Source organism: Pyxicephalus adspersus, chromosome 6 (assembly GCF_032062135.1).
Source record: "Pyxicephalus adspersus chromosome 6, UCB_Pads_2.0, whole genome shotgun sequence".
Lineage (NCBI taxonomy): Eukaryota > Metazoa > Chordata > Amphibia > Anura > Pyxicephalidae > Pyxicephalus > Pyxicephalus adspersus.
In genome coordinates this window covers 62,495,467-62,520,300 of record NC_092863.1, presented here as the reverse complement: position 1 = coordinate 62,520,300, position 24,834 = coordinate 62,495,467, and the positions used below count along the sequence as shown (strand labels likewise).

Below are 24,834 nucleotides of genomic sequence, written 5' to 3'. Positions count from 1 at the left end.
TAACCCTGAGTCACACTCGGGGTAAGTAAACTTATGGAAAATAATAGTAAATAAAGCGCTTACCTGATCCGCCGGCGTCCTCCTTCACGATCCGCGCCTTCTTTCTTCCTCCGGCCGGCGTCTTCTGCACCCGATGAGTCACCGGGGAGTTCCCGGTGACGTTGGTGCATGCAGACGTTCCATTCGGGGCGTGGCGGGAAATTCAAATCTATTTGTTTAGCATTCAAAACAAAATAACTGTATTGAATGTAATACAGTGGATTTATATGTGTAAAAGCAGTACATTGTTTTTCACAAACATTTATTTTACAGTATAATATAATACTATGAGTATAATATTTATTTAAAAAAAAAATTGCTATGGGGAGTGATGTGGCTTCTTTCAGCTCCCCCTGAGCTGTGTTTCTTATCCAATTTTCCAGTTTTTGAAATCTAGTCGAGTAAAGCAAAAAAAAAAAACATACAAATTACACATTTGAATTGTTATTAATGCTTTTTTTAGTACATTTTCTAGTATTATGGGGAAAGAAAAAATTAAATTGTTTGCACAACGCATGGCAAAGATACACGTGACCTTCTGGAGCTAGTTTGTGGTAGTGAGTTGGATTTTGCTTTGATCCACTGTTGAAGGGTAGAATATTTGAAAAGTTATAAACCAATTGATAAATACAGCACATAAAATAAACACTTCAATTTTCTGGTTTTAATTCTGACGTGTTATGTACAAAAAGGATGGTTTGCGGAGTGAAGATGATTATAATAGTAGTCATGTATTGTGGTATTATTTCTTAGCATTTGGACATATCCTCTTACTCTTCGCAGATTTACATGAAGTATACAGATCTTTAAACTCAAATGAGTCACGTAGTGCTGGCTAGCCTGATAGCCACAGAAAACTGCTCTTTCAGCTTTTTGGTGAATACTGAGGTGTTGAATCACCAATTGGCTCTTTACAATTGTAATGAAATATTGCGGCAAGGTCTCTTGCTTTAATTCCTTGCTATGTTATCTCTTCCCCTGCTATGACCATTGAACAGCAAGCATGGCCTTGTTCTTACTGCTGTATTCTCAAAATAATAAAAGCACGGCAACCCAGCACTACAAAACTGCCAAAATGGTGATTGTAGGGTTCTGACATGATTAGAAGAATGGTTACTGAGATGGAAAACTTAGGCCGCAGTGATGTAGTTATTTGGAAACACTAGAGAGACAAGAAAATGATAGAGGGTGATTTAAACCAATAAATGCTAGAAAAAATGACATGGTGCACTACATTAAAAGAGAAATTCCCCGGACTATAGAACCCATTTATCTTAAGTGTCATAAGATACATTTACTGTTCGGAGTGTCTGAAGTGTATTGTGCTGACACTAAATCCCTTATTGGCACTCAATGTTATTCTCTATCTCTGCCATGGGCCTACAGAAAAACTTTATGTCCCATGATTCAAAATATTTTTTATCATAAATGTTTACACTTGTAATCTCAGCTCTATACATACAGCACTATGGGGTGGCTACAAATGAAGACTTCCGAATGAAGCATGAATTGTAGCCACATCCAGTAGGGATATTCGGCAATGAATGTGTCATTCAGACCTAAAACAGTTGGCAGGCGAGGGGCATTTTGATATGTATATTTGCCAAAATGTGCAATTATCATCAGTATATTTGTACATTATGGGAAAACCCTGATCATCACTATCTGCATAGAGTTTGCAGGTTCTCCTTGTGTTTGCGTGGGTTTTCTCCAGTTACTTTGGTTTCCTCCCACATCCCAAAAACATGCAGTTAAGTTAATTGGCTTCCCCACAAAATTGACCTTAGACTGTGTTAATGACATTTGACTATGGTAGGGACATTGAATTTTGAGCCCCTTTGAGGGACAGCAAGGGACATGACTGTGGACTTTGTACAGCGCTGTGTGTGTGTCGGGGCTACATAAATACTGTGTAATAATAATAAGACAGTCTAAGGACAATTTTGGGGTAAGCCAGCTAACCTAACTGCATTTTTTTTGGAACGTGGGAGGAAACACGGGGAGAACCTGCAAACTCCATGCAGATAGTGTCCTGGCAGAGATTTAAACCGGGGAACTAGTGCTGCAAAGTCCAGAGTGCTAACCACTGAGCCACCATGCTGTCCTAAATAGCTTGCAGTCACCTCAATTAGTACGTTTAAAGTCTTGAACCTAGAATATGTATGCAAATCAGGAGGAGTAGGGGATTTGATTGCTGCTTCCTTTTTAGGGCAGTGACTTTATTGATTATTGAGGCAAACACCAGCTATTTTTCAGGAATTAAAAAAAAATTATAGTTTTCTCTTAATATGGGCTTCCCTTAAAGAGAACTAAACTAAAGCACTTTAACTAAAGCAGACAAAGGAATATTACCAAGCCAAAGTTGTAAATGAACCATACAATGAGTTTTGAATTAAACTCCATATTTTTCTCTGTAGAAAGCCAATATTATTGTACATTTTCTTAAGTGTCTTTTGTGCTTCTTCCAGACGGTTCCTTTTACACTTCCAAATGTAAACCCTAATATTAAATAGCTGCTGGAAAGTATCAGTGTGTATATTATAATACAATTATAAAGTCTGTATATAAACAAAGAAAACTTAAACAGTTGTGTTTAATGATGATGGCTAATGATTTTGGTTTCAAAACCAATTAATTAGTTACTATAACTTTGCAATGTTTTTTATTTTTATTTTTTTGCACTCCTTAAAGGGGAATTTTTCCTCTTGGACTAAAACTTGTCCAGTGAGTAGCTGTAAAGAATCTAATTTGGAAAGTACTTTAAAATATAAAGTTAATTAAAACGAACTAAACTTTATTATATGCTGTTTGAACATTCTCATTGCTTTATTGCTTTAGTAAATTGACTCTTATGACTGGAAAATGGTGTCAGATAAAGATTTGTCTGTTAGTCTAGGCAAATAGGAGACAATGATCTCAACAGTAAACATACGGCATGTTTTGTAAGTGTGGTATATGTTATTTGTCTTTTATATCCCAACTAACCAATGCTTGTTCTGGTGACATTCTAGTTCCCAGCGGAAACTGGAACTGTGGCGTGTCGGCTCTCATTGGAAACACTCAAAAGCCAACTGGTATCGCAGATATCTACAGCAAATTCCGGCCTGTTAAGAGGGTTTCTCCCTTGAAGCATCAACCAGAGAGTCCAAAGCTAAATGAAAGTGATGATCAAAAAGAGGAGAAGGAAGAAAATGAAAAGAATGGAGAGCCTGACAAAACTGCTGGAATAGATGGAGGGCCTGGGGAGGACGAGTTTAAATGCAAAAGCATTGAGCCCAGTGTTTTACTTGGGGAGCTTGAACACTATGATCTTGACATGGATGAGATTTTGGATGTGCCTTACATCAAATCCAGCCAGCCTTTGACTCTGTTTACCAAGGTAGCCTCAGAGAAAAGGACTTCAAGCATACATCCAATATCTAAAGGAAAAACTGGTCCCATGGGGAACCTGGAAAATCTGGCACCCAATGCCACTCAGTACTGTGTATTGTCTCCTGTTAAAAACTTAGCTCAGCCGGCTGTCCTCGATCCAAGCAGGCATTCATCTGGGGGATTAGAGCATTCCCAGTCTAGCATTCAGTGCGGTTCAGTCCACGAACCTGATTGCTATAACAAGGGCTTCCTCAATAGGGCTCTGTCTGATTCCCATGCACAAAAGCTTGAAAAAAGCATGCCTAACTGCCAGCTTCGGCCATTCCACCTGCCAGCACCAGACACACAACTAGATGGCATAAACGGCAATGTAAACTGGAACTACTCCGAAGGGGAAGATATGAAGAAAATCAAGAGCATTTTAAATATTGTTAAAGAGGGGCAAATTTCTCTGTTGGTAAGTGAATCAAATTCTAAACATAATCTAACTTTTTTATCTTAAAAACAGTTTGCTTTATTTAAAACACAGCTGTACTGCTGGCATTGATATCTGTGCATTCGTAGTAACAATTTATTATGTCAGCCTGATTTATGTAGCATGGAACCTAGAAATGCAGCCAATCATCTCATGTGTTATCCTGTGTGAATGGCATGAAAAGTATAAATGCTTCAGCAAATGCCTAACATTTCCTTTGATGCAGCTTTTCTAAATTAGTTCTTTTTGATTTTAAACCATATATGTATATAAAGAGAGTTGGGCTTGTGAAAAAATCTTTTGTTATAAATCTTGATGCATATGTTCCAGCTTATTTGCCATTACTAAGCATTGAAAAGCAGCAATAAATTCAGCAACATTAAGGATCCATTTATTTCCATGAAGTGCTACAGTTTGTCAGCTCTTAGGGTTGTTTTCATCCCAGTCAAAGCTCAGCCAGGTCCCTCTCAGCTCCTTGTCATTGGCTCAGCGTGGGAACATCGGGCCGCCTGTTGTCCTTTCATTAGTATGCACAAGGTCTCTGTGCCAGCTCTTTGTAGCTACCATTCAAAGACAGGAGCAATAATAGAAAGCCTAAAATGTCCCACGACCCATGCAAAGTATTTCGTTAGCAACAACTTTGGCAATTAGATTCCACAAGTGCGTGTTACCGCAGTAACAAGAACTCTAACAACGCAATTTATTAGGAGCAAGATTAGATCATCCATTACAAAATGAAGTTAGTTCTGCTGGATTGCTGCCTTCAGAACAGTGTGTCATTTTGGGATGTGCATTTATTCTTATTATACTTAGTATCGTGCTGATTGTACAGACCTCCCCAAAAAAAAAAAATCATGTGTAAAGAACAGTTAGTAGTAGTAACCAACTGTTACCTGGCATTAGACCAGTGATTTTTTTTTACATTTATTGCCTTGGAGTTTTGTACCTAAATATAATACGTTGTTCCGCATGCATTCAATAAACATGATTGTTGGTTCACATTTCAAATGCAACTGGATCAACTATATCTTAATAAATAGGACAAAAGTCCTAAACTATGATCCTAAAATAGTTCCAGCAAATGATGTAGCTTGGAGTTATCATATTTTGGAAATAATAGATTAGTTTGTGAGAACCAGCATCTCACAATTTGTACTTTGTAATTAAAATGAAGGAAAAAGTTCCAGAGCTGATGTGCCATAAACTTGCAGTTGTTGGATCCTATACCATCATCATTTGAAAGCATGCAGGGTTGAACTACAAGTCATAAAGCATGCTTTATGTTGAACTACAAGTCACAGCATTGGAAATACATCTTTTGGTCAGCACTGAAGATGTTATTACAATAGAGCTTTGCAGAAAGAAGAGGGCAACAAAATTTGTGTAATTTCATTTTATTCACATGAGTGAAAGGTGTTTTCTTTATAATCTTCTAGGGATATGCATGTTTTATTAATTTTTGCTGCGCCAGCTATAAAAAGGCACTGGGAACTATTGTGTAGTCTGCAATGTACGGACTTTGACTCCCCAGCAATTTATCACAATTAAAAGAGGTCTAGGATTTTTAACATGCAAAGTACACTTGCTGCCAATTGGATTTCAGTAATTAAAACACTGATAAGTGTTTGGTCTACTTTATTATTGCTTATACTCTGGCTTTCAAATGTTTTGGGTTGAAACATATGGTAACATGCTGTTTTACTTACAGGGAAACATTTCTTGGATGATTATTTTACAGGAACACTGTGCATTAGTTTAACTACAGTAAAACCTGACGTTTAGAGTACCCACCAAAGTATTTATAGTGGAGTTCCTGATTGTAAGTCAATGTGTGTTTCATGTGCTCAGCAGAAAGTTGTCAAATATTTTTGCAAAATGAATTTGATGTTGGCCAGAAAATGCTCAGCTCTAAATGAATTCTGCTAAAGGAAATACATTTTTTAATTGACCTATATAAATATATATTTTTAAAGGGGAGTTTATGGTTCCACTGATGGTAACTTCTGGTTGTAATAAATATAGAACCCCCATTCGATTGGGCTTGTTTCAATGGTGTTAGTTTGACATCATTTTGGGACAGTTGTGAGATTATTCAGATTACATTGACAGGTATATTTGACCTGCAGCTGATCTTCTGATTCTTCATTCCACCTGTATTTGACTTAAAACAATAGAGAAATACTATATTTCTGTAATGACTGTATGTATTGAGTTTGATTTATTAAAGGTCTCCAAGACTGGAGAAGAAAGATTATTATGGGTGAACCTGTGTGATCCAACAAACCTGAAATATATCTGGTGCAGGATTGAAAACAATTGGCAACTAATATGAAAAGATTTCATGAAGTCCATTCCAGGTTTGCCCAGATTCTCCCATGATAGTACACAGTCATCTCTAGCTTTAGTAAATCAGGTCCATAGTGTTCAGGGGCACTTCTAAGAAAATCTTTGGTCTGATTCAACTTCTGGTTTCTTAGAGCTGTAACTTTTTTGGACTACATCTATGGCACATCTATGGTCTTAGGTCATTCTGCAGCAATCAAAGTGACCTCGTGCTGCATCCTACATATTTTAACCTACTGTATATACTCAAGTATAAGTCAATCGGAGTATAAGCCGAGGTACCTATTTTTACTTTGGAAAACAGGAAAAATTGATTGACTCGAGTTTAAGCCAAGGGTGGGAAATGCTGCAGTAACCGGCAAGTTTCACTTCCACAAGTAAGGTTCACTTTTTTTTTTTTAAGGTAAGTTAACTGGCTTCCCCAAAAAAATGGACCTTTTACTACATTTATGGCATATGACTATGGTAGGGACATTGGATTGTGAGCCCCTTTGAGGGACAGTTAGTGACATTCCTATTGACTTTGTACAGCTCTGCGTAATATGATGCCGCTATATAAATACTGTGTAGTAATGATATTTTATCAGATGTTTAATAGTTAAAAGATGTTTAAAGATTAGTAACTAATCATTAGTATATGATTAGTTACTAATCATATATTAATCATCTGATTAATTATGCATCATTAGTTGATATAACTTACTTTTAAACTTACTTTACTTCTTTTTTTCTGGCTCTCTTACTGCTCTCTTACTTACTTACTTACTCTCTTACTCTTTCTTACTGCGTTTGCATTTAGTCCTGTGTCCCACGTGCAAGCACCCAGGAACATGTGGGACATGGGACTCCTATCAGCGAGGGACTCTCTCCCGTGCCAATGGCTCCGCCCCTGAAGGGAAATCCCTATCCTCCGCAATGCATACAGAGAAGAGGTAGTGTCCCCTTACCCCGACGTTCACGGTAAATAGGCAAGGGAGCCACAACAAGTAGAGGGAATCGGCTGGCAGAGAGTGCTTTTCTGGAGGGACCCATGCACCTGACTGAAGTATAAGCCGAGGGTGACTTTTTCAGCACGGTTTGGGTGCTGAAAATGTCGGCTTATACTTGGGTATGTACGGTAGTCCATGGAGATTGAGACCCCAATCTTTGGGGTTGACAGATTTTAATATACCCAAATCAATAAATGTACCAAAACCTTCAATTCTAATTACCTGTCTTTCAAAAAGTGTCAACCAAACTACCCACAATAAGGAATTTGTTTTTGGTCTAATCTTCCTGTGTTGGAAGTTAATAGAGAAGGTTTTCAGTGAGAGTATACAGAACACATCAAGCCAGAAGGGCCATAAGACGACTGGGCTCTACAAAACACAAATTATAAAATTCTGTTTTCCTTTTTTTCCCTAATATTTTGCACTACTGAAACCATGGTATGCAGGTTTAGCTATAAAATTATGTTATCAAATCCAACAGAGATGTGTTTGCTATAGCCAAGTTAACCTAGGGAAAATATGCTTCCCTGGACGCACTTAGGGTATGTTTTCCCTACTTTTTTTGGATATAAATGCCATTTATTATGTTCAAGTTGTATGTTTTTCTTTTAAATACTATAAAGGAAGAACTGCAGTAATTCAGACACATGGTATTATATATTTTTCAAATGAGCCATGATCCTGTCTAACCTAAGTCATTTTCCATTTGTTTTAGAATTGTTTGACAGAGAATTTTTTATTGATATAGTCGTTTGATTAGAACAGATCTTTTCTCCAGAGCATGGTGAAAAAAGTCAGTCTTTGCTGGAAATGTTATTCAGTTTGTCCCCTATCCAGACTCATGTTGGCTGGTATGTCTGTGGTTTGTAGAATCACAGTCACATAACTAAAACCAGTTGAAAGAAATCACCGTTAGAGCCCATTTTATTCTACATGCTAAGCTGTCATCATTCAATGCTAATTAGAAAGTATGGAAACAATAATAAAGAGGTCAGTATGATGTGGCATGTATTTACCGCCACCTGTATAGTTTTTTAAAAGATCAAGACTTTATTTTGCTGACACTTTTTTAGAAATGTGTTGCTTCATTATATACAAATGACTGCCCCCCAAGTGTATTGCCCTTCCCAATTCTTTTGTTTGATTGCCATCATTATTTTCACATCAAATACTTATGATTTCTCAGAAGCATGTTCATCTGTGTACTGAAGAATCCAAAATTTAACAGTGTGTTCAACTGATGGTTCCCAATTCGGTCAACGGGAATCCACTGCTCTTTTCACGAACTGTCTTTCCAATGTCCTACTAAAATACAAGGCACCATGTAGATGTGCCATCTTAGTGCCAGTGACAGTACATAAGTATGTATTTTACATTGCACATCGAAAGCAAAATATTCTGCACAGTTAAGATAAAATGTAATATCTTGTAGGTTTATCTTAATCATTGGTATTGTTTTATTCCTGGCCTTTCCTTACGCTTCTTTGTTGAAGAATAAAAGTGTCCCTACCAGAATCTGAGCCAGTCTCATTAAAAAAACAAATTCCAGTTAATCCATGAACACACATTAGGTCTTTCTTACTAATGAAGTTATAACAGGCATCTCACTGTGCTTCCTCCTAGGTAAGACTTTTAGTTTGGAAGGTTTCATAAAAGCACGGAATGACCTTAAGTTTTTCTATCTGCTGCATAATATAGACATCATAAATATCTGAGGGAAAAAATATTCCTTTTACCCAAAGTAAAATGAAATACAAACAAAATCTGGACTTTAAACTTGTAATAGTATGCTGTAAATTGCTTTCATCTGACTTCTTCCATTGTCTACTCCATTGTACTAAAGGGAATTCATTACTTGGAAACAATGTGAGTATATTGTATATTATGATACTGTAACCATATTGTAATCATTTTCCTTTCATCAGAAGATAATTTGTTGGATATATTCATTGTATATAAATTGTTAAAATTTGACTTCACAGAATATTACCACTTCCTTGGTATTGGTTATGTTTGTCCTCGAAACGCATTGCCTTTTAGATTTGGTAAATGATGATATCTTTCAGTATTTCTTTTATGACTACAATTGGCCAATATTTAGTGAAAAAAATGTATTAAAGCAGAACTAATCCCTGCTATATTACCCTTACCTTATTCCATCGCAGGGTGCTACCATCTTCTCCTTTTTTCTCTTCCCCATACAATCTTCAGCCATCTTTATTGGCCAGGCCAGTATAGCGTAACTCCCACGCAGGCACACAGGAGTTCATTTAGTCCCAGCAACTGCAGGAGAAGCTAAGATTGCCAGGTATCAGCATTTTTGCCAGCTCTCTGGAGCAATCAGGCAGGTAAGAATGATTAGTGCAGAAGGGACGTCGTCTTTCTGCAATAATGACCTGCCTGATCGAAACTTTCTAAAAGTGGAACTTTAGTTCCGCTTTAAAATTGTGAGGATACATTTGTGACTGCAAAAAAAATTAGGTGATTTACATGATGTATTTTTTAAAGATTTTGGAATTTATTGGTTTCATATATGGTGATGTATGCAAAGTTTTGGATTATATTGCTTTTTTGGCATATTTACTGGTTCTAAGCATACTACGTATGACATTTTGTGCATATTTAATTTTATAATGAATTGGAGATGTAGTGTGACTATGATGAACACTGTGAATATTATAATGTTGCTCATAGTAACCAGATTTCCCCTTTTTCTCCTTTATGAAAACCCAACAATAAATATTATTTGCTAAGACAGTTTTATGCATGAGGCCTTGTGTTGGTATCTAGTTCTGGACTACAAATGACACAAGTGATAAAACACTTCTATGTGCAGTCTTTCAGTATCTTCATGCTTTCGTAATTTGAACCTGGAAATAATGAAAGAGTGTGTAGCATTCAGGCGCATTCTTACCGTGTCATAGTAGACCTGAATGAAAAGACTAATCATGCCTATTCTGTTAATCATGGACTGTCAAAAGTCATGATTTATTTCAGACATTTTCTCAAAACGAAATCATTTCCATGAATGCACAGCATGAAGCGATAATTCCTCATGTGTGATACCATTGTAGTGTTTCACATATCGAGACTTCAATGTTTATGAGATCTGAACGTTGATAAATTTCTTTTCTACTTTTCCCACAGTTTTTGCCTGTGAAATGGATATTTAGCCTTGTGTTCTGGCATGCTGCTGGGCATCTTGATTATTAACATTCAGTTATGTCAGTCATTAGAGGAATTTCAACACAAAAGTGACAATTATATTAATGTTTTTCAATTTACACCCATTTGTCACAGATTGTACAGCATACGCTATCAGGCTGAAATCATGCTTTTTTTTGGAAAAAAAAACACACTGTACGTTTTCTTGCATATAAACATTTGTTTCATAAAGGCAGCCTATTTATTGTGTAATAATATGTAATAAAATAATGGATCAAAAATGCATTGGGGTGGTTCTCCTTACGATTACAGACCCCTAATATATTGCCCATTATATCCCCAATATTACATCCCCACACAATTTTTATTATAATTTGCATGTCCTTTGACTCATCGATTCACTTTCTTCACCTAAGGATCAGAAATGCAAAGTATCCCTTTTTCCTAAATTTTTCCTAAATTTCAGAGAGATCCAGTCTCATACACCCTTTGTGTGGTATACCTAACCCTAAGAGTTGAGGATTCCGTTGGTTAAGAACCCATGTGTAAAAGTATAGGAGAATTTTAAAAGTATTTATCCTTATACAATCGATGTTATAAACTAGAATTGGAACTCAATCTCTCTATGGGGTGACCACTTGTTTTAGAGGCTAAATCTTATAAACATAAGTGCATTCTTTGTTTTTGATCAAAAGTGTCTCCTGGTCCCCATATCTTTCTGTTTCTTTTGTTTTTCTATAGCATAGACCAAATGAATATTCTAAAAATGCAGATTTAGTCAACACAATAACTAGGAATAGGTTCCTTTGATGTTGCTGGGTTGAGCCACATTACTAGCTCTGGTATGTGTTTATATCACAAATGGGATTCTGTGGGTCTTATTTATTAAAGCTCTCTAAGAGTGGAGAACATGGACTATCAGGGAGAAATGTGTTGATTCAACAACCCTGTAATGAATCTGATCCAGGATTGAAAACATTTGCCAAATAATAACATGATGATTTTAGGAAATCCATTTCAGGTTTCCCCAATGTGCACAACATCAGGTTCATAGAACCATATTAAACTTTTTTTTATAAAGAGGATTTATTGTTTACTATTAATCCCTATGTGCAGAGGCTACCAGTCAGAATTCACTTTAGTGAATCAAATCAGTGAAATACAGATTGCATTATTGCACAAATGCCCCCGGGAATGAATTCCAACCTTTTATCCAGTCTTGGACAATTCTACAGGTTGTTCTCATGCACTGAAATTGCTTAGTATTCCTTATTAACGTCACTATTATTACTATTGATTATTTTTCTGCACACGTGATTTACCTTATCATTCTAATTACAAATTTATGATGAAGCTAATGCAAAGAATAAAGTTACTTCTGTTCCTGAACTTTCCATATCAGTAAAGTTTTGCTTCGAAAAAAGAAAATATGAGATATTGTGTGGCTGAATGCCAACACACTGACACTGGCAGATATTGTACTATCTCACTATGAGTGTTGGACATTGTTCCTTGTAATCTCAGATTTAGTTGTCGCTCTTCTGTGTTTATATAGATGGACAGTAATGTGTGCTGCACTGTGTGCCTCTGTGCATGAATGACTTGAGAATTTCCAGAGCTGTCTCAACTGAAGATAGGCACAGATACTGTCATTGTAGTTATTTCTCACAATCATTGCAAGTGTTGTGCAGAAACACAGATGTGATTCCATGACACTAAAGGCTGTCATAGACCTTAGAAAAAATAAATATATATATATATATATATATATATATATATATATGTATATAAATGTAAATATATATATATATATATAGGAATGTTGTATATGTTAGAAGATGTCTGTCTGTTTCATGATCACCTAACTGTTGTATGTTTATGCTGTAACAAGGTGGATTGGAATGAACAAGGGGACCTCTAGCATTAAGGAGACATTTTAGAAGCCCTCATATTAAATCTGGCAATCAATAATCCGGTTCTTTCAGTTTTCCGTCATGAATTTTGGATCGCATTTTCAATACAGGGGCTGCAGTACAATGTTTGGTCACTAATGTTTTAATGGCGCTGTTCTTCAGAAACAGCTGGTAGGTCTTGCTTGCTACACTAAATACACTCTGAGACGTCCTTGCTGCTTGCTCCCTGGAACTGTGCCAGATGTCCGCGGGTGCTGCGAGAGGAAGACTGGCTTGTGTGTGAAGCTAAGTATAACTTTTAAAATATCCGGAATTTTCAAAAATCAGGCGCACCTCAGGTCCAGAGGTTACCGTATTTTTGATTGTCAACCTGTATTACTATGATCTGGTGTAGATAATTACTGGTATCTTTCCTTTCCTAAAGAAAATCATTACAGAGAGAGCATAAAGGCTGTTACTGTATTTTACTTGGCTGCCATGCTGATTTGCTGGCTTCATCCTACTGACTTTTTGATTCATGTCTGTGATTTAGCTAGTTTTGGTATTTTGGTAGTGGTATTGGAAGTCCCCATCTTTCCCTCACAGGAACAGGTTTCTTTTAATGTGAATGGTAATGCGTCTGGTTGTGTATTTTATCTTGGCATTTCTCTGGTTGTTCATTTAATAATGAACTTCTCATGATGTGTTCCCTTTTGTCTCTCCAGCCTCACATTGCTGTTGATAACTTGGACCAAATTCATGATGAAAATGGCAACAATCTATTGCACATTGCAGCATCCCAGGGACATGCCGAATGCCTGCAGCACCTTACCTCTTTAATGGGGGAGGATTGTTTAAGTGAGAGGAATGAGGAAACGCTGACGCCTGCTGGGTTGGCTATAAAGGTAATAAAATGTTTCTACCTGGGATACAGTAAAATAATTATTTTACAATTTTGTGATTTTGTTGCACTGGCATTATACTACTATCTATACTATCCTGGAACTGTATTCCATTAGCTACACAGCAGGCCTTTATTTGCTGGGCCATTTTTCAGGAGAATGTGCATGCTTCATCACCAGTAGATTCAAGTCAGTAGAGTAAATTATCCGTAGAATAAATGTCTCTGTTGGCTGCTCAGACTTTCAGTACAGGTGGAACAATGTTGTAACAATGAAAAATCAGTTTTTTTAACTGCAAAGTTGTTATGTGGCTATATGACTTACCAAAGTCTGAGACATATAACATTAGCACTACAGTTCCAATTTACAGTACATTTTAAATCAGATGCAGAAACTACTGCAGAAATTCTGTCACCTACTTCAGAAACTAAAGCCAACAAAAAATGTTATATGGTAGAAAGCTAGATTGTGGCTACATAACAAAACACCAAATAATGTAGTTGTGCATTTAGAAAATAACATATGATTTGTAAAATACAAGTGTAACAGCCGCCAACACTTAGTAACAGCACAGCAACACTTAAACTACAGGAGTAGGGGTAGCATCAGGGGCCATTTAGGGGACATGCTTAAATTGAGCCAGGGGTCTATTTTCTTGAATTTATTTAGCACTGGCTTTACCCACGAAAAAAAAGAAAAACGCCCCTACATGAAGCTTTGGGAGAAGAACTGAGCTTTTACTGTGATTTGGGAGATTGGCAAAGTATGACTGCTCAACTTACTAAAATTTCCATAAATGTGTCACTAATTAAACAGAATTATAAAACTCTTCCTAGGTGGTATTTAGTCCCAGAAAGAGTGATCAAGTTCAACCACGTTGTATGTATGTTCACAGGTAGGATCCATGGCCCATCTACTAGATTGTAAGCTCTTCGGGGCAGGGTCCTCTCCTCCTGTATCACTGTCTGTATTAGTCTATCATTTGCAATCCCTATTTAATGTACAGCGCTGCGTAATATGTTGGCGCTATATAAATCCTGTTTAATAATAATAATAATAATAATATATGGTGGTTCTGTCTGGTGTTCAAAATTCCCAGAACTGCTGAATGTGCTCTTTTCAATTACATAACTGTCAAGTTAATTATTGCTAAATCTTGTTGAAAGCCCACTTTAACCCCAACTGCTCTTACGCTTTAATTGAATTGTCTCATGACCAATGATAAGTTTACCTGCACCCTAACAAATTTTACACTATCTGGGGACCTTGAGCTAGATATCTACTCCTTTTTAATGTATAGGTTTAGCCTACGCCCCTGTTTTTGTTGGGTTTTGTATTTTTCTTTGTATTTACTTTTACTAGCATTGTTTGTTATTATCATCACACTGTTGTATGTTAAGTAGGTTATTGCCTTTATTATTATATTGTCCTGTGCTTTTCTGCACCTGATCATTCAAATATTTTATCCCTATGCTTGTGCTGATCATAAATATTTGTAAACCTTATCCTTTTGTTCTAACCTTTTCGAAAAAAAATTAATAACATCCTTAAAATACAAATTTAAAGAGAACTTGGAGACCTATAAATGGGCTGCTACTCAGTCCCAGGCTGGGGTAGGAAAGTGACCTATTTTTATTGCTCAACTACAAAAGAAAAAATTCAGGTAGTCAGTCTAGCCTTGATAACTGGTAGAGGTATGTCACAGAACTGGATGGACAGAAGTACAATATCACTGGAAGGTAAAATAGTTTACTGAAATGTGTTTCAGTTATATATTTTTGCCTGGAGTTCAGATTTAAGAAATGCATTTGAATAGGTGGGATTCAGCTGATACAGAATTCTTGCATCAGAAGGGTGTATTGAAGGTGTAGGTAGCCCTATAGCCATTTATATTACTTGCTGCACATACTGACTGCAGTGGATGTGCTACATTACCCATTAACAAGTTCCACTCTCATGACTACAGGCACCATTTAACATATACATTGACTGCATTTGGAATTTAAGATGAATGTTCCCATAATTGTGCTTATACTGCCTGTGATGTACACAATATTCAAACTCTGGCAGGTCAATAAGGACTTCAGACTGATGTAGCAGAAGTCCATCCTGTGTTTGCGTGACACAGTACCCAATGTGCATGTAAGATAAATGGAGTCATACAAGGATCTGAACAATTATATTCGAACAATCTAGAACTCTGAACATGGTTAGCTTCCTTGTGAACTTAGGATTGCAGTCAATAGTGAAGTCGGTGATGTCAGAGTTGCAGTAGAATAGGCTGTTACAAGACAGATTCACATTAGCACCCACATTTTCATATATTTACAACCTCTAACAGCCCTGCACACACCTGATTCAGCAATATAAACTCTTATAGGTTACATTAAAAGGACCAACTGGAATCTCCTCTATGCTTATCCCCCACACATAATAACTTTCAAAATTACTTTAACTAGGATTTTGGTAATCATAACACATATTAGGCCGCAGCTCTGCCTATTATTGCAACATAGTTTGCTCTGGCAGCTCAACAAGTTAGCAGTAGCTATAACCTGAATTATTTATATTTTTTTTACAGTCAAATAGTATGGTTAATTTTTACAGCCATACAGTATAGGTGAGTTGTTTTATGGCTCCTTATTGTTTAAAGGATACATTGTCCAATAAAAAACTATCACCTTCTGCTAAAGTGTTGACGTTTTATTCTCCATATGACTTAAGTTGCTGGAGACTTGCCATTCCCCAATAAAATGCCTCTAAACCTGAATTCTTATGAAAACAGTGCGGAATAAATTAAACTTGCATATTACTTTTCTAAGCCAACCTACAAAAAGCCTCAAGTTGTACTAGATGGGCTGTGACATTTACTCAGTAATATTAGTTGCTTTGTCTTATTCCTATTGATTTTTAATTTTATTAATGTATCATCCAAATGCATGTGAGAAGCTGGTGACTGGTATTTCAATTTTGGAGAAACTAACATAATAATAGAAGTCTTCTATGTACCATCAGATATTATTATTAAAATCCCAAAATGAATTTTAGCATGACTTATCTTCAACAGTTCCAATTTGAATATAACAAATTAATATATAATTCTCATATTGGTATTGGGACAGAGGTTTTGGTCCCAGATGTTGCTTTAGTGTAATGTCAGATCATCGCCTGTGAAACACGTTGAGGAATTAAAAGAGGAATTTAAACACATTCCCCCTTTTAGTCCCATAAGAGTGTAGAGCTTTCTTAGCGTGTATTTGTAAGGAAAGAAAAGGGCCATAGGAAAGGGCCAAAGGAATTAATGGGTACTGCTTGGTATACATGTTTGTTTGGTTTCAATGTCCTGAACCACAACTATGGTGATGCCTAGAAAGATCCTATAGTTTTTCTACTCCTTTTCTTGAATGTCAGAGATTGTTTGTACCAGTGAAACAAATGGACACAAAGTTCACATAAAACTTTTTACTGGTCCGTGCAGTATGTGGTGAAATATCGTTGCTGAAAGTTCAATTCAACATATGGAAAAAAGAAGCTTCCCCTCCTGCCCCTATGGGCATTCTCATATTTTAACTGAAATAACATGAATTCTTTAAGATAAGAATGAAACAGACATGCCGTACTAGGGCCCCCACAGCACCTTTAGGCTACATGTGAACTGAACAAAGGTCCTGAAGGTGGGAACCTCAAAAGTGTTCCAACAATATTTTGACAATATGTTTTTGCCTTTAATGTATTTATCACCTAGGAAAATCTATATTACCATCAGGGTATACACCTATATCAAGTATGCATCAAAACTAGAAAAGTTCTCATAATAAATTTTACCTTAGGCTTGCAACATATGCATTTTGACAAAACTTTTTAAAGGCAGGTAATTTCTATTCTTTCCTCTTCTACTTACCTTTACCTGAAACAAGTCCCATTGACCTATACTCTGTAAAAAGCCCCATTTTTGTGAATAAGCCATGTGTCTGGTGTTTCTAGTTTAGAAGATAAGTAATCAGTACATCAGTTTGAGTAATTGAGCTGTTTCCACAAGTGCCTATACCAGCAGAATAGAATCAGTTTCTTGGAGGAAATCTATATATAGGCAGCATGGTGGATCAGTGGTAAGCACTCTAGCCTTTGCAGCGCTAGGCCCCAAGTTCGGTTCTTGGCCAGGACTCTATCTGCAGAAAGTTTGTTTGGGTTTTTTCCGGGTTCACAGGTTTCCTCCCACTTTCCAAAAACGTGCATATGTTATTTAATTGGTTGCCTCCTAAAATGGACTGTATTTAAGACAAATGACTGAGGTACGGACATTAGATTGTAAGCCCCTCAGCTCAGCTAGTGAGATGACTATGGACTTAGAAAAGAGCTGCGTAATATTTATTTATGCTATATATATAAATAAATAAATAAATAGAGACATACAAAGTCTCCCTCTACGGACTGAGTTGCCTGGCTCTCATAATGATCTAATGACATCAGTACTTTCATACCTATGGGAACATGATTGTACATCAGAAATTCTAATTCTTTTAAGCAGTAGGAACCAAACAAAGCAATTGGAAATGCCTGGTTATTGCTAAAGAGTTGGTAAATAAATATGCTGCTACTCAGTCCCAGGCTGGGGTAGTGAGGTGTCCTATGTTTATTGCTTAACTAGTGAAGTAGGAAGTCAGGTCACATGGCTAACTTTTATGTCCGTCAGAACTATGTCACAGAAATAGACAAAAAATAGCCACAAAATAGCAGAAATGTGTTGTGAATATATATATATATATATATATATATTTATAGTATATATTTAAGAAACACCTAATGAAATGGTGGGCCATGCGAACTCAAGTGGAATTCAAGTGAAAATAAAAAATTGACACTTACGTTTCCCTCTGGAGCTGTCTTCCATACTGTACTGCATCATCCCAGTTTCACCACCATCTTCTTCAGTCAATTTCCTGTTTCTGCCTACGTCATCTGATCCCGCACTGCGTAGGCTATACTGTGCTGTATTTGTACAAAAAAAAAAGTGGGTATCTCACTGTGCATGTGTGAGATTGACATCTTTCTTTTTTAAATGACAAAAAAGTCCTTTCTGCGCAACCCAAGCCTCCTGGGATTCCGGGAGGTAAGGGGAAGGCTTTGTTTTTTTTTTGTTTTTTTTTAAACGAAACACGTTTTTACTTTATATAGAAGGGTTATCTACCCTTCTATATAAAGTACAAATTGTGGTGATAGTTCCTCTTTAACTGATACAGATTCCTGGCAATAGAAAGGTAACCATATAGCCATTTATGTTGTAGATATTTGTAAATGGGATGCAGAAGTTTAATAATGATTTAGCTACAGAATACCTTTTGTACTCCTTTTGGCCCACTGAATTCCTATTTTTAATGTCTCCATGAAGATATCATTACAGGAGCCACACATAAATCTTGAAAATGCCAGTGTCTGCTTCAAGTACAAATACAGGAACAAAATATGTTAAATATAAATGGTGCTTAAAGTAATGTTAGTGGCAAAATGTCTACTTTAGTAGCTTGATTCATAACCCCAAGTGTATATAAACTGACAGATTTCCAAATGCTCTTGCCATAACTAACAGTCATGGCAAAGTTTTTTTACTTCTGGATCATTTCCAATGTGGAGTCTGTCTGGTTCAGCAAAGATTAAATATATTTGGAAAAATAGGGGACAGAGGGAATTGTCTAAGACACCTTCCAGTCGTAAATAAAACATAATCATTTGGAAGATATATATAAATATAAAATATACATCTAAGAGCACATTCAGTCACTACTACTAATAATTTATGCTTTTTAGTCATGGAATTTTGACCTAAGCTCCATATTTACAAATGATTAGAGTTATATAACAACTCATAGAATGCACAAATGTAGCTTTGAGAAAGATTACTGGAGACATTAAGGATGTCTGTAGCTGCATAGCTCTTTCACAAAAATGTCTGTGGTATGAAAAAGCATAAAAAGTTAGCCCTATCCTAATAGAAAACAAGTGTTCCTTGTGCAGTAGAAAATTTGAGCAAAAACTAAACCTTTGTTTTCAAATAACAAGAAATCACCTATAACATGATTATTTGTTGTGAAAACTTTATTTCACCTCATTCATTTATTTTACTCTATTTAATTTCTGGGATTTATATCAGTTTGCCTGTAGTAATTTTAGAAAAAAATATCTAACCCACCTTTTCACAGTCATATACCCAGTCATATATCCAATGGGAAATAGGCACATCTGGAATGCCCTTTCAGCCTAAAATGGGCATGCTCCGTAATTCAAGGTTTAAAGGGAATAGAATAGAAAGTTTCAGTTCCAGCCTTCCCGTTTTGCTTGATTTTCCATATTTTACATTACTAGGCACATGCAAAAGGGTCTGCAAATTGTATTCCCTGACACCCCACAATAAAAAAAAATAGATTGTTCCTTTGGGCGATAAAGATATGCTCCTTTAACCTGGTTTATTTGTTTGAGTTTAATAAACTAGAATATATTCCTAATTTGTAATTTTCCAAAAATGCCCTGTGTTCTTTAAAGGAATTTTTAATAGATAATAGATAAATATTAATAGATAAGTTAAGCAAAGGAATGTTATGATTTGGCTTAGACTGGGTTGTGTCCAACACATTAATATTAAGTGTTATATAAAGCGTCAACATAATATTCAGCGCTGAACAATAAATAAGGACTGCAGATGACAAACATTCATAATAGACAAACGATGACGCAGGAGTAGAAGAGGGCCCTGCCCAACAGGGTTTATAACCTAAGAGTGGGGAGAATAGTACATATTAAGTGCGGGATAAGGAAAACAGGTGTCCCCCAAAAAGTTTTTCTTAGCTGTATATCTTTATACTGATTATTTTTTTTTATTAATAATATTATGTATTAATATATTGTTGATTTATTACGCAATGCTTTTGTCATGTTTATAGGTCCATCAAAAAATTACTCCATTAGTATTCCTTTTTATAATGTATGCATATATGTTAGATATATGCACATGAATGTGGTTGGTTTTACATTAGTAATTTAAGCTTTTGGAAGGTTTTCTACTTAAGAGAGGATTCCTTTCAAACCTATAGGCAGAGGTTTTCCACTTGACCACATTAAAATACACAGCGTGTGGTCTTATATGCACTTAACATTAAGGGCCTCTAAGGAAACAGTCACTGCATTGGCACTACATGTCATTATCTGCCCATTATTTACCGCCAGGTATAAACCAGTCCGTAAAATCCCAGGGAAGCTAAGCACAGGGACCAACAAACACTAATGACCTGGAAAAAGAAATTCTAGAAGTCCATAGCATGTGACTATATACTGTGAAGGGCAGATGCAGTCTTTCTCTTTTTAAAAAATGAAACCAGGATAAACTAAGCACTGTGCTAATTACAGTGCTACCAGAAAACGTTGAATGACAGCAGTCTGGAAATCAGACGCTTCACACCACTCGTATGTACGGAAAACTACTTTTGGAAGATAGTCCATTGGAGAATTTGAGGTCCATTTGTAGACTGTCAAAACCTCCAAACCTACTTTTCTCTTAGGGATTCCCTATCCATATCAACAAGAAACAGATCAAAAGCAATTATAGCACATTGGCCATTGGCCACAAGTCCAGCCTGCAGATATATTTGTACAGAAAGTAATGTAACACCAGTGGGAAAGGCTGACTTCTGAAGTGGAATGTTACAATTACGGCATGTGAAGATGCCATTGAAAATGAGGATTGCTGTGATGGTCTTACATAACTGCAGAGAGATTATATACAGCTCCACATGATCACCACTATAGGCTACCACTTGCTAGCATAACTCAATAAAAAATGTGTCATTGGAATTCCATATGCCTATTATTTTAATTTTTCATGGCTTCTCAAATTTTTTTTAATAGTGCAAGAGCTGTGTTTCATAGTACACAGTGGGTAAAAAATTCCATAAATGTAATTACCAAAAGCAATTTTCCACCTACAATAACTTTGTAATGTGGCCTTTTCTTCCGAGGAATGTATGAGTGCTGTGAGTTCCAGAATGAAGACCTAAAACACACAAGTAGTTTTATTCCGGTGTTCCAAATGGATAGTACTGTATCTCTGTGCCCATTCATTTTTTTTCATTCATTCAGCATGTGTACAAGCTAAACTCCAGGAAAACAGCTAAATAAATATAAATACATAATTAGTCATATTCCTGTTCATCAAGTTTAGAGCTTTACGCAGCTCTACCTAAAATCTGATTTCCTCTACTGGTGTTAAATTACACTTAGAAGATGGGTTCCTCCCTCATCTGTGAATGGACATTGAGAGAGAAGCAGCATCCTGATGACCCATATTTCTATTAATCTGATCCTACATATCATTTTCCCTGCTAGAACATGTATGGATTGAAATTTTGTTCAGTTTCTTCCTTTTCCAGTCTTACTCTGGCTAAATAGAGAATTGCACGGAAAATTGTTTTGGAAAAAATAGACCACACTGCTGCTTTCTTGCCGGATGCAGAATCCACCCCTCTGACCTTTTGCCAACTATGTCCCAAGGTTATTAAAAAAAAACTTTACCCTAAAACTAATGTTCACTAGTAAAAGTTACTTCCAGTTTTTTTTTTGTAGAAGAAAATATATATATAGCTGTTTAACTAAGTTTTGAACTAGTTGTCATGTCTGTTTAAATGATTTTGGTAAAACAATAGTGTATGAACACTGTGTAAAAAAAATTTTATTTCTCCTTTAATACAGACAGGCCAGCTAGAGTGTGTGCGGTGGATGGTTAGTGAGACAGAAGCTATTGCAGAGCTGAGTTGTTCGAAGGACCACCCGAGCCTTATTCACTATGCAGCCAACTATGGCCAGGTATGGTTTTTTGTTTGATTATTTATGGTAATTTGGATTTGGATAATTTCTGTATTTTATCAACAATAAAGGGTATAGAATAATGAAATATGTTGGGTTATTGTTCAAACTCAACAATCACATAGTGTTCTCTGTATACTGACTCCCTGAATCTCTGACTAACCAATAGCTTAGACCAATGTGGCTGCCAGCTGACCTTTAGGTAGGACAGCATGAATAGGATGAAGTGCAGGAACTGAACAATTGTCAGTGTAGCAAGCAAAAGCCAAGTTTTTGGCAGTTTTGGAAGCACAATAGAAAGTGAGGTTTTATAAAAACATAAACCAGAGGCACGACTAGGCAGACATTTATAAAGATGAGCTGAGACTAACCTTAGCTAATATTCAACTTGTACTTAACAGGCTGTCCTCCAATGTACTTCAGTTCACAAAATCGCTTCCTCAGTTGTCAGCAGGTATCATAGTGATAAGGCTAAGTTCTGCATATGCCAAAATTTTAATTGCAACACCTATTTCCCATGCAGCATTTTTATGTTTAGCTTGAGGACAAAAGGATTAGTCAAGCCCCCCACCCTCCAACAGCAATAACCTAGGCATGGAGGAGGAAGGTGTGACACAAGAACTCTACTAATACATCCTACCTCTGGAGAGAAATAAGGAAACTGCATGACATTTATCACAACAGATATCTTCCAACGTTTTATTTTCATTACTGGGTGGAATTGTCTAGATTGTGCGGATGCTAAGCTTTTTATTAGAATTTAATGTGTTAGCCCTAGGTTAAATGCTTTTATGTGTATGAGGTCTAACATGTCCATTTCACAAAACGTACATACCCAGTGGTACTGAATAATAACTTGAGGCTTCTGGATCAGATTTCTCTAAATGAATAATAGAAATTCCACTATAGTGCACCGACCCAACCCATTCAACCCAGCAATAAGCGAGACTGATTTTTCTAAAGGGCAGTTCATTAAAATCTGTACCTGGCAATAAAAGAACTAAGCTAATGCCACTTGGTTCATCCTGAAGCTATATTTTAAATGCATTACTGGATGATTCAGAATTTATGTTAGCAGTTTCTAATAGTTTACCTCGTTTAAAGGAACCATTCATGAGAGAATACCAGAAGCTGATGATTCACTGACTTCAGTAATATCTGAGTAGCTGACCCAGCGCAAGTATAAAGGAAAGAAATGTCACTTTTCTGATTATTTTACAGCATGCATATTCTGGGTCTGTGACTGAAAAGTGCTGCATTCAGGTGCAAACGGGCATCTATCATTTTTAGAATAAGGTCAGGAATAGCAGCCTCTGTTCTCCTTTTATAATGGATTTAAATGAAACTAAGCTCCAGGCAAACACTTTTTTTTTTTTGCCAAAAGGTTCTTCTTTTGTCCTTTTATTACTGAGATTTTCCCATCTATACCATGACATCCAAAAAATCCAAAAATATTTTAAAATAATATTGCATATCCTGTGCCTAGTACTCCTGATTGCCCCCCTGCACAGTCTAGAAGTTTTGAGTGTATCATGTTTATATTATACAGATCATACTTAGCAGTAACCAAACCTTCCATACATGTTAATCCTTTAGTATGGCATTGTACATCTAATATTATTTCATAATTAATTATCCATTTCAAGATGACATTATTGTAAAGGTTCTACGCACTTCCTATGTTGTTCAGTTAGGACACAAAACGCATAGGTAGAACACTCTTGAGAGGAATAGACTGTTACAGAATTCAAAATTTGCTTTTTAGATATATCATGGCATTCAAACCACTCTAATCTCATTTTATTGGCTGAATGATGTCATTATCCTAGAAGTATATTTTGTTAAAGTGGAACTTGTGAAGCTTATAGAACAAAGGTTTGCTAATGCTCCCCCCACCCTTCCCAGCACTTACTGTATTTAGAAATGCAGACCACAGATCAGAAGTTTATTTCACTGATTCAGTTCCCCTTTAAGCCATTTGTTTAGTAAAATCATGACAGTTTTCGAAACTGTTTGCTAAACTGAACTTTCTTTTTTTGAGGAATAAAGCATTTATAGGAGTCAGTCATGTAGAAATCCTGTTATTTTCCAAGGGTTCAAAAACACGTTCTTGCAACTGTACTACAGGCTTAACTTGACAAAACCCTCTCCTGTTCCAAGTCCTTAGAAGTAAACAGTATAGTCTGCAGGAGCCATTGCAACCTTACTAAAGAATGATGTATATACCAGAGGGGAAATGAAACACAGGACACATAATGAGTAACAGTTGTTAAGTGGCCTCATAAAACATAGCCCATATACCTGGCTTTTAGTGACCTTTATATAACAGCAATATGCGGAAAATATGTAGCCTGTACTAAATATTGTCTTCTATCCAATTTTTTTTTTTCATAGGAAAAAATACTACTGTGGCTGCTTCAGTTTATGCAAGAACAAGGGATTTCCCTTGATGAGACTGACAAATGTGGGAACAGTGCTGTTCATATAGCCTCTCAGCATGGATATCTAGGCTGCATCCAGGTAACAAAAAATTACTTTTTTCTTACAGCAAAATAGATATATTATGACTAAATCTTTAGAGAGCTGATACGCATTGCAGGCTCAGACCTGTGATGGGAGAGTGGGTGGGTTCTGGTATTCTTCTCCTTTGAGTGACACACGGCTCCGCGTGCATGCAGGGTTGGAAGTCCGTGCATTTAGTGGTCCGCAAGCTTTAAAAGGCTGGGGACCACTGATTTACAACATATGCAGATTTGCAGTAAATATTTGCTAAATGCCACATTCACTGCTTAATAAATCCACCTCTA

The 24,834-nt window shown here is 36.3% G+C and overlaps 1 protein-coding gene across 3 annotated transcripts in view; it reads left to right on the top strand.

Moving 5' to 3' along the window:
- SNCAIP (synuclein alpha interacting protein) overlaps positions 1-24,834 on the top strand; it is a 138,872-nt gene that overhangs the window by 89,319 nt on the left and 24,719 nt on the right. For all 3 annotated transcript variants that reach the window (XM_072416037.1, XM_072416038.1, XM_072416039.1), the window contains 4 exons: positions 3,051-3,868; positions 13,001-13,180; positions 21,914-22,027; positions 24,422-24,547. In XM_072416037.1, the coding sequence (XP_072272138.1) occupies positions 3,051-3,868; positions 13,001-13,180; positions 21,914-22,027; positions 24,422-24,547 (1,238 nt within the window). The remainder of the gene's footprint in view (positions 1-3,050; positions 3,869-13,000; positions 13,181-21,913; positions 22,028-24,421; positions 24,548-24,834) is intronic.